At 36.5% G+C, this 10,469-nt stretch overlaps 2 protein-coding genes across 4 annotated transcripts in view; one reads left to right on the top strand and one right to left on the bottom strand.

Annotated features, from left to right (window-relative positions):
• Window positions 1–238: 238 nt before the first annotated feature.
• Window positions 239–6,561, bottom strand: sumf1 (sulfatase modifying factor 1). Its single transcript, XM_056253871.1, has 9 exons — window positions 6,253–6,561; window positions 5,225–5,398; window positions 4,793–4,867; window positions 4,133–4,215; window positions 3,855–3,977; window positions 3,655–3,769; window positions 2,192–2,305; window positions 2,033–2,092; window positions 239–422 (listed from the first exon to the last, which is right to left on the bottom strand). The coding sequence occupies exons 1-9, from the start codon at window positions 6,511–6,513 to the stop codon at window positions 321–323; spliced, it is 1,107 nt and encodes a 368-aa protein (XP_056109846.1). The 5' UTR covers window positions 6,514–6,561; the 3' UTR covers window positions 239–320.
• Window positions 6,562–8,324: 1,763 nt separating this feature from the next.
• The window catches only part of itpr1a (inositol 1,4,5-trisphosphate receptor, type 1a), a 52,321-nt gene continuing 50,176 nt past the window's right edge, over window positions 8,325–10,469 (top strand). For all 3 annotated transcript variants that reach the window (XM_056253870.1, XM_056253869.1, XM_056253868.1), the window contains exon 1: window positions 8,325–8,480. The gene's annotated coding sequence lies outside the window, so the exon portion shown is untranslated. The remainder of the gene's footprint in view (window positions 8,481–10,469) is intronic.

Below are 10,469 nucleotides of genomic sequence, written 5' to 3'. Positions count from 1 at the left end.
AAGTATTCTCGCTTGATAAACTTAAAGATAGGGCCACTGTAGTCGCTTGGACTATTTGAACGATGTCTTTAACTTTTCTGCAATAAATTGTAGGTCACAGAATTTTTTCTACATTTTTAGATTTGACTTCAAAACAGAATTTCCAGTTGATAATCTAAGCGTATCTTTACATTTCAATACCTTCCGTAATTATACAAAAAAGGAAGAAATAAAAGAACTGAAATAAATAACACCAAACTCTTACAAAATGTTTTATTTACATAAAATGTAATATTCCTCTAGACTTCAAGCATTTGACAGTGAGAGAACTGATGATGAGGTTATGGATCAGGGTCAGAGACGCAACGGAAGCCCAGGTTAGAGGCAGAACTGTCCGGGGTATTCTGACTACGGGCTGCACACCTGTATCTGTAGCAGTAAGACTACAGGGAGAGAAAAATGTCTTTACAATCATGTATGTAAATAAGTTGAAAAAAAGCTTGTTTCAGGGTTTATACCCATTTCTACAAATACATTTCCATGACATTTCAATGATTTTTAAGGCAAATATTCATGACCTAATGTTCCATGAAACGCCTGTGTAAAATAGGAATAAAAATCCATGTTCAAACTCAAAATCACAGCATAGCTTAACCAATTAATGACAAGCTATGTGGTTTATTACAAAATAAACATTTATTTAAATAATGCTGACATATCAGTAAGACGGTTAGATAAAATACTGTGTCTGATCCTCAGAACTCCACTGTGTAGCAATGGATTAACATACATCAACGGGAGGCAACAATGTTAAATAGGTAAGTAAGTGTCCAGTAACACTGACAGTAACTTTACAAGGTGGCAGTGCCAGAGACAAACTTTTGGAATACAAAATTTGGTAACTAAGAACATTTTAAAACAGCTTTGCCTCTTATTTACCATTAATCTCATTGGATAACCATCAATCATCAACAAGATAACATCCCTCCCTATGTGAATTCCCCCAAAACAGTCAATTATTTTTCCATTTCTGCATTTTACACCAAAGTACAAACTGCAACTACCAGATGTTACCCCACGCCAGGGTCAGAAATTAACTCTTTGTTTTAGCGATGACTAATCTGAACGTCTCTGATTGGCCATCACATTCAGAAGCTCAACAGAAACTTGCATGATTGGTTATAATACTCAACGCTGCAAAACAAAATCTGATGGAATGCCACAGTTGGATAGATCGAATGAACGTTAAGTATTGTAGTTTGTCTAACCAATATTATCATTTAAACATATTCTATTATATAAATACTTTGACATACATTTTCATGACTTTTCCAAAACTTTCTGAGTTTATTTATTTTTCCAGACCTGAAAAATTACTGACTTTTCCAGGTTTTTCCATGACCGTATGAACCCTGTAGTTTTTACAGATGAAGGTTGTGTTTTCCACTTAGGTGGATATATGTGCAGACTAAATATGTAGAGTCTAGAGACAGACCAGCTTTACAATACTGTTCAAAATTCGGTAAAATAAGTCTCTTATGCACACCAATGCTTTTATTTGCTCAAAAATACAGCAAAAACAGTTGTATTTAAAATAAATGTTTTCTATCCTAATGTATTTTAAAATGTAATTTATTCCTGTGATGTCAAAGCTGAGCTTTTAGCAATTCAATAATCTTCACAACCCATTCTAAAATGCTGATTGGTGCTCAAGAAACATTTTTTATTATCAATGTTGAAAACGTACTGCATAATATTTTAAAAAAAATTCTTTGATGAATAGAAAGTTGAAAAGAGCAGCATTTATTTGAAATCGAAATCTTTTGTAACATTATAAATGTCTTTACTGTCACTTTTGATCAACTGAATCAGTTTTTGCTAATTAAAATTTTTTAATTTCTTAAAGGAAAAAAACAATCTCACTGGCCACAAACGTTTGAATGGTAGTGTACTTCCAGCACTATTTTATCTGACATAAAATATCCCATCGCCTCAAAAACCCTGAGGTCCGTTTGTCAGTCATACAGTAGATGGCTTTGTGTGTATGTTTTACCTTGTGGCACATGTACGATCCTCCTTTCTTGACTCTGTCTGTCCCTGATTCTGGTCCTTTCTGTGGAAAAAATTTGCAGCATTAGTATAATGGGTTAAAATTCCTTTTAAGTATAAAGAAAGACCTGTTAAGCGTGGATGTGTGTGCATGCTTCCTTACAGGATTATATCTGTCTTCTGTATTGTGATGTACATTCCACCAGTCTGCAGTCCACTCCCATGCGTTCCCCACCATGTCATACAGACCAAAGCCATTGGCAGGAAATGACATCACCTGCCCAAGACATCACTTAAATTATTTACAGTGGATATACACAAGTCTACACACCCCTGTTAAAACAGCAGTTTTTTTTTCGATGTAAAAAATTATCATACTTTTTCACCTTTAATGTAAAAATTTCAGCGTATGGAATGCCACTGAAAACCAATTAAAAGAAAATAGATACGAATAAAACCTTCAAACAACAAAGTTTGCACACTCCTTTATAATTGTGTGAGGGCTACAAACAAATTTCAAGGGAGGTGCCCTCTTAATTTAACAAATCTGGGCTGCGTTTCCCTAAACAAGCATCGTAAACCTAAGAAGATCGTAGAAGAACCATTGCATAGCCTCAACGATCAACTTGGCTCACAATGCATTTGAGAAAAGCAGCCCTGAACCCTTTTTGCAAAGAAGAATGGGAAAATATTCCCTTGTAAAGATGATAGACTCTTATCCAGACTGCAGAGTGCTGTGATAAAGGGACAAAAAGCACTAGCCTACCTCAACGCGTTTTCATTCAGAGCCAGCGTCACATGACTCAAACCAGCTGAAACGGACAAGGAGATCAGTGAGAGGCGCTTGGCACTGCCCTGGCAAATTTGAAAGGCTGCACTGCACGGCACACGCCAAAAAAGCACAATATTTAATTTCAAAGGAAACGTGACTGGCGAATTAAAAAAACGAGGGTAAATATCGGGATAGCTTTTCCCAGGTGGAAAGAGCTAATGAAGGAGAAAGACTTTGAAAGGGACCCTGAAGTTGCCTGCTTTCTTCTCGACAAGTAAGTCATTGTTACGGTCTAAATTACAAGGTTTTTTTCAATGCTTGGTTGTGTAATTAATTATATAGGCAGCATAACTGTAGAACATGTATAGTTAAACTCGATGAAGTGCAATTGGATGTTGTCATGGCTTCTTGGTACATAACGGCTACCGTAGTTGCAACACTCATTTGGAAAAGCGAGGCACTAGAGAGCACTATTCGTTTGAATGCAAAATACATTTTCACCGCTAGATAGGAGAAATTCCTACACAGTGACCCTTTAAAGGTGCAAACGTTCTGATATGATTTATCTTTGTTTCATTTTTTACATCACAAAAAATGCTGCTTTAACAGGGGTGTGTGTATTTTTTTTATAACCAATGTACATGCTAAACATCTGCAGTCACTGCTTTAACTTATCTTCTCTCAAATCAAATACACAAGGGTTGAGCTGTAAATCAGGATAAAGGGCTACTATAAATATCTACAACTTTAAATAAAACTATAAACAAAAACAAAACTGCATTCATTTATGACAATATACTGTACATGTATAAGTATCTTTTGTATTTTGTCTGCTAATTTATTCTTAGCGTTACCGGTGATGTGTTAGCATAGCCGTCCTCTGCTGTGTTGTGTTTAGGGAAATCTCCCTGCCACAGGTTAGCATAGTGTTGCCCTTTAGGCATTAGTTTATTTCCCCATGGGTACAGCCTAACAAGAGTGATAGAGGGAGAATATGTTAAAAAATACATTCAAATTGACAAAAAGTGAGAACAAAACACAGACACAAACACACCTATCCTGAAGTCCCCCTCTACAGGCCAACTCCCACTCAGCTTCAGTAGGAAGTCTGCGTTTGGCCCAGTGACAGTACGCCTGTGCATCAGCCCATGACACATGCAGAACAGGGTGATTCATCCTAGATACAAACACAGAGATTATATTTAATATGACTTCTTACACAGGTATATGACTTATAAACAGATAAGCATATGTGTATGCAATATAGTTGCCGTTGTATTGCAATCATTCACTGCTTGCTCATGTGATATTGCTTACATATATTTTCTTTACCTGTGCTCTATGGCTGAATCTGGTCCTTCTGGATGTCTCCAGTCTGCACCTTTCACTGGTGACCACCAAGGAGCAGCAGCCACCTACTGACCATAAATAAACAGGCAAACTGTAGCACAGTCAGTAGTCTATTCTTGGCTATAGCAAAAGTTGACTATATTTGTAGTTCATTTTTAAGTTTTTCAATGTCTTTAAGACATTCTTTTCCCTGGCTCCCCTTGAATTCATATCGATTCAATTTTACACTGAAATATATTTAGGTATTGACAAATAGGATGGACATAACCTTTTTTTTTTTTTTTTTTTACATTGAGATTTTAGGTTTAAAATATATACATGTAACGGAAAGTATATTTTTAGATGCTCTAATTGGTCATCACATCTGTTTTTTATTTCTTTACAATTTTGAGTCTCTTTTGATCTTTCTTCAGATCATTTGTATTTATGTACTAATAGTCATTCATATAATAATCCTGCAGCGTGACAAATGTTATATATATATTATATATATATATATATATATATTATATATATATATATATATATATATATATATATATATATATATATATATATATATATTACAAACATAAATAAATAAAATGTATAACCAGCAGCCAGTTGGTCATTTGTACAGAAAGAAAGAAAGACATTTCTCACCGCTTGTAAAAGAGCGCTCTTCACCTCCTGACTCAGCAGTCCCTCAAAAACAAAAGAGTCTCCAAAACGCTCAGCCTGAAGATATAAATAGCCGATTGAGCTAGCATAAGTATTGATTATTTGTCTTATGGCCCTGTAAATGGATATTATTTACAACATAATTTCCAGAAAAGTTGGGACATTTTGTAAAATGCTATAAAATCAACAATCTGTGATTCGTTAATTCTCTTGAACCTTTATTTAACTAACAAAAGTACAAAGAAAAGATTAACCAACTTAATTGTATTTTGTAAATATAAACATTTTGATTTTGATGACTGCAACACACTCCAAAAAAGATAAGCCACAATAAGTAGGTGAATTGGTAACACTGTAGGTGAGAGTATTGTTATCGGGTTAAAAAAAGAAGCATTTCTGCCAATGGGATTGTACCTCTGTGATGTAGCCTGTCTGGTTGGTGAAGTGTTGGAACTGCTTGTTTGTGACCTCGTGCTCTTCCATGTAAAAAGGGTCCAGCCTCACTCTCCTCTGCGGCCCCTCTCCATCTTGTGGTATTCCTGGGTCATCTGTTCCCATCATAAACCAACCTCCCTGCAGAAGCACCAGCTACACACACATACATACACAACATTCAGATTGTTCTGTGGCTGTTTTGTTAAATGTTTAATGCAAAAGTTAATGAAAATACTTTTTTATCATCATGTCTTTTTCTCATATAACTTTCTTTCCTCCATGATAAGTTATTTACATCAGAATGTTGTTCTTGTCAATATAATGAAAGTAAATGGTGACCAAGGCTGTCATTTGAGTCATTCCACACAAAAAGTTGTTATATGGCTATAGAATATTTCTGTCCGGTTTCACATACAAGACTTAAGCCTAAGCCTAGTCCCAGAGTAAAATACATGTTTGAGCTGTCTTAAAGGGATAGCTCATCCAAAACTGAAAATTCTGCCATCATTTACTCACCCTCAAGTTGTTCCAAGCCTGAAATTCATACAGGTTTAGAACAACTTGAGGCTGAGTAAATTAGAGTAAAAACAGAATTTTCATTTATGAGTGAACTCAAAGCAACTTTGCACTGACATACCTTGAAATATGTCAGTGCCATTGTTTAGTCTCAAGATGCACACCAGTAATGTTTTTTTAAAGGAACATTTAAAAGACAATATACAACAAGATAAATATGCTAATTGAACTAAGGCCTAATCCTGGCTTAATCTAAACCCTGTCTGTGAAACCAGGCCTTAGAGTAGTGCATTCAAATCTATAGAACTACTTTTATAATATGTTTATTGCGCTTTTCTCTATTTTTTTTAGATTGACATACACTGGTGACTGGTCCCACGCCCCCTTTATCAATTTTTTTTAATTTATTTTTTTAATATAATTTCTCCTCAATGAACTTTAACTAAACAATACTTTACTTGTCTAGCCTATGATAATGATAACAAACCTACCTTAGTGTGTACACCAGGCTCTATCGTGTGTGGACTTTCATTTGCTGTTTTGGAGTATATATTTGCATCATCTTGATGTTCCAGATTGTTTTCATAACTCACATCAACAGCAACCTCCCTTTTCAGTCCCTGACAACCACAACCCGTGCTCTGCGACTCCGAAGACTGCGGACTCTGTTCGAGCACGATGTCGCCTATATCACAATGTGCTGCCACAATGCATAGAAATAAAACCACAGAGCTGTTCAATATTGATGCCATAACCAGTTTAAACTCTGCTCGTGTTGTATTGCACTTCCGGCTAAGCGGCTATGGTCATGTGATCAGTCAGGTGACGTGTCTTTCTGAAATGATTAAGTTCACTAGCCTGAATTCATCTAACATTTATAAAGATATCTGTTTACTTTCCCATTCATCTCAATGGCAATTACTGCCATTTAATGTCGTGTAACGTTTGCTTTAGTAACCCAGTTCTGGTGTTGTGTTGAAATTGATGACTAGAGAAATCTGTGACTAGAGGTCGCTGTTCATTAGGCTAAAATTCGTGCGAGAATGCGCCAGGCGCGCGTGCACTGGCGGGGAGAAACAGGTTCATTACCTAGGCTACTTCAAGAAATAATATTTTTAGACAAGTTGTCCGAGTGCAATGCTTGCTCATCAATTCTGATTCTGTCAAACAAATAAAACGATCTATTACATTTGGAGTATTATTTATTATTTATTTATGCTCTTCAAAGTCACACTTGTGATATCTAAACTTTTCTGTATTTTTGAAAGCATCCTGGTCTGATTGCTCTTATGTGAACATATGATATGCTGCATGAGCCTATACAGCACATGGTCACTGAAATCCACTCTGTCTGACCTTCTCTCTTCTGGATTTTAGAAATAGCTGCCTGCAGATATAGCCTATGCAGGGTCACAGAATCTAACGAGGTAGCATAGGTTTCCTAAATCTGTTCCCTTCTGGGCTATTTCACTCAAAATGGCTTTAATGTTTTTCTAACTATGGTGATATAGCATACTCTAAACCTCTCTGTTTCATACTCTAGAAATAATTTTGGTCTGATTTGAACAGCAGCAGATAACAGCAGGCCGGGTCACATAATCTGACAAGGCAGCATAACAGGCTGTGGAAATCCTTTTCCCTTCTTCCCCTCATTCACTTAGATTGACTTTCCAAATTCACTCTGATGATGTCTAATCTTTATATCCTAGAAATAATTTTGGTCTGACGTGAACAGCTGCAGATATACAGCAGGTTCACCACATCCGACAACACAGCATTTGAAGGTGCCAAAATCTGTTACCCTATTCTATTTCACACAAAACTTGGTTGTGATCCCAAATGAACTCTGTTGATGCCTAAAATTCTCTCTTCTGCATTTGCGGATGAAAACCGCAACAGACATACTACAGCAGGGTCACAGAATGACTTTAATGTTAATGGTTAATGAAATCAAAATATATTCTTGCGAAATCTTAACTTCTCTTTTCTGTAGCATATTTACAGCTTGGTCAAGGTAGGCCTATCTGATATGGCAGCATAAACGTAATCTGTTACCTCATTTTGGGTCTCACTTCGGCCTATATTAAATGTCTTTAGCTAATATGTATACTTTGAACATAAATTAATAATTTGTTTCCATGCACTTATTTTGTAGTAGGCCTAGCCTACATATATAGGCCTACATTATAGCCTACTTATATTAAATAAAATAAAATTTACTTAAAATTATTATTCCAGGTAAATTTGATTACCACAAACAAATTATTGCATACAATTTTAAATGGCAGCGGGGCAAGTTGTGACAACAGCATTAACAGATCAAAGTTTGTTACATGATCACTCCCAAGTCACCTCTACTTTTTTGCATTATTTAGCTATAAAGAAATGCAGTTTTTCTTTAAAGTCTCTATAGACTGTTTGCAACAAAAAATAAATTATTTTAGTCAATTGAAAGGGAATGTCTGGGTCTTGTAGTTCTTGAATGCCACAGTTTATTGAAATAACCGTGGCGTGGCACCGCTGGAACACAATTTCCCAGAAACCCATCGCACTCCACCGTTTACAGAGTCACTCGGCTAGCCGAAAAGAGACGAACATCGGGGCGATGGACCGCTGTGCTGGACTCTATGAAGAGTCGGGATAATAACTTTCTCAAACAGAAGACGCAACTTTGGGGGAAAAACAGCGGACACGTTTGCTCCAACTTCGTTTGAGAGAGGTGAGATCTAGGCTACGCAAGAATAAACGGACTAATAAGAGTTTTGTTCAGGAATGATGCTTTATTAAATATTTATCATATCTGCGGGAGAGCATCGTGCGCGCCCTGTTGAACCCGCCCCTAGGTTAGAAAAACTGCCATGAGAAACTCACGGAGCCTGTAGAAAGATGGGAAAAAAGATACAAATTCAGCGAGGAAGACACAAGTGTTTCAGTTAAGCCGTTTTTTTTTTTTTTTTTTTTTTTTTTTTATACTGTTTAATGCAACAGTCCAAACCAATGTTATGATGCCGTTAGTTTAATCGCATTTCGGGCACGCATTCATAAAAAAAACCCTCTGCTTTTCATAAATGCGTTTGCTGGATATAGTTAATGTGCCCATGATTAGTCGGATTTCTGTCTTTTTATTTCGTTGTGACGTTGTTGACATGGGTAGAAAAATGAGTTGTTAGTTTCCGTTTTCAAAGACGGACGATCTGCCGATGTTCAACAGATGGAACAGAATTCTGTGTTTTACAACAGCATCAGACAAAGCTGTAATTAACGCAATAAGTAACAATAGCATGGAGTTTTCATGTAAAATAAGATGCTTTTTGCTTTGCAGTTAGATAGAGCGAAAAGTATTCACATGCAAATCCCTCCTCCGCTCTCTCTCTCTCTCTCTCTCTCTCTCTCTCTCTCTCTCTCTCTCTCTCTCTCTCTCTCTCTCTCTCTCTCTCTCTCTCTCTCCATATTTACGGGTTTCTTGTCTAATCATTTGTTAATCAAATCTAGTAGTTACAGGAAGAGTCTGGTGATGATACAGGCGTCAAACGGAACGGTTACAGTCAGTATGCCCTCAAACCCAGTTTCGTATTGTCATACAGTAGACCTATTTCTTATCATTTGGTTTATTTCTGTTATGCAGGCTACATTTCAATGTCCACATATCCTAATATGTTGATTAAACCACAATATTTGAAAGTGACCTTAGGAATGACAGGGATAGTATAGTATTTAAAGTCAGCATGAAATCAAAATTGACAGTTCTTGTAATCTTCAATCAAAATTAAAATATATATTCTGGCAGCTATTTATGAAGTAGGCTATTATTTTATTTAAAAAAAAAAACAGGAAAAGTATTTTTAGCCAATAATTTCAGCTTATTTTTATTTTAATTTAGCACTTCAGAAAAGGAGTCTCTTTATTTAAATTTTAATGCATTTTTGTCTTCCTGTTGTATTTTGTATTTATATATTCATTCAGATTTAACTTGGCATGTTTGTCAGTTGTAAATTGGATACTGAATGTGTATTTTTAGTATGGTATTCCAATGCACTGGACTTGGAATAAGTGTTTAGTCAGTTAAGTTAATAAATAACTTGCCAACTTGTTATTTGCAGCTTCTTGTTATCGAAACCCAGTGGAGGAATTAGATTTTGTGATTAATTAAATTTGTACTGAGAATGTGAAAAGGCCCATGTATTGTGTTTAATGTACACTCACCGGCCACTTTATTAGGTACCCCATGCTAGTAACGGGTTGGACCCCCTTTTGCCTTCAGAACTGCCTCAATTCTTCGTGGCATAGATTCAACAAGGTGCTGGAAGCATTCCTCAGAGAGTTTGGTCCATATTGACATGATGGCATCACACAGTTGCCGCAGATTTGTCGGCTGCACATCCATGATGCGAATCTCCCGTTCCACCACATCCCAAAGATGCTCTATTGGGTTGAGATCTGGTGACTGTGGAGGCCATTTTAGTACAGTGAACTCATTGTCATGTTCAAGAAACCAATTTGAAATGATTAGAGCTTTGTGACATGGTGGAAGTAGCCATCAGAGGATGGGTACATGGTGGCCATAAAGGGATGGACATGGTCAGAAACAATGCTCAGGTAGGCCGTGGCATTTAAACGATGCCCAATTGGCACTAAGGGGCCTAAAGTGTGCCAGGAAAACATCCCCCACACCATTACACCACCACCACCAGCCTGCACAGTGGTAACA

Source organism: Rhinichthys klamathensis, unplaced genomic scaffold, assembly GCF_029890125.1.
Source record: "Rhinichthys klamathensis goyatoka isolate OS25496 unplaced genomic scaffold, OSU_Roscu_1.1 h1tg000109l_1, whole genome shotgun sequence".
NCBI lineage: Eukaryota > Metazoa > Chordata > Actinopteri > Cypriniformes > Leuciscidae > Rhinichthys > Rhinichthys klamathensis.
The sequence above is the reverse complement of the archived record's forward strand: the minus strand, read 5'-3'. Positions and strand labels throughout refer to the sequence as shown.

Bases quoted from the DNA above. Each gene is read 5' to 3' on its own strand.
- sumf1 (XM_056253871.1), bottom strand. From the start codon at position 6,513: ATGGCATCAATATTGAACAGCTCTGTGGTTTTATTTCTATGCATTGTG. The intron at 5,399-6,252 runs GTAGGTTTGTTA...ATGTGTGTGTAG, and splicing joins AGCCTGGTGTACACACTAAG to CTGGTGCTTCTGCAGGGAGG. The intron at 3,978-4,132 runs GTAAAGAAAATA...GTTTGTATCTAG, and splicing joins GATTCAGCCATAGAGCACAG to GATGAATCACCCTGTTCTGC.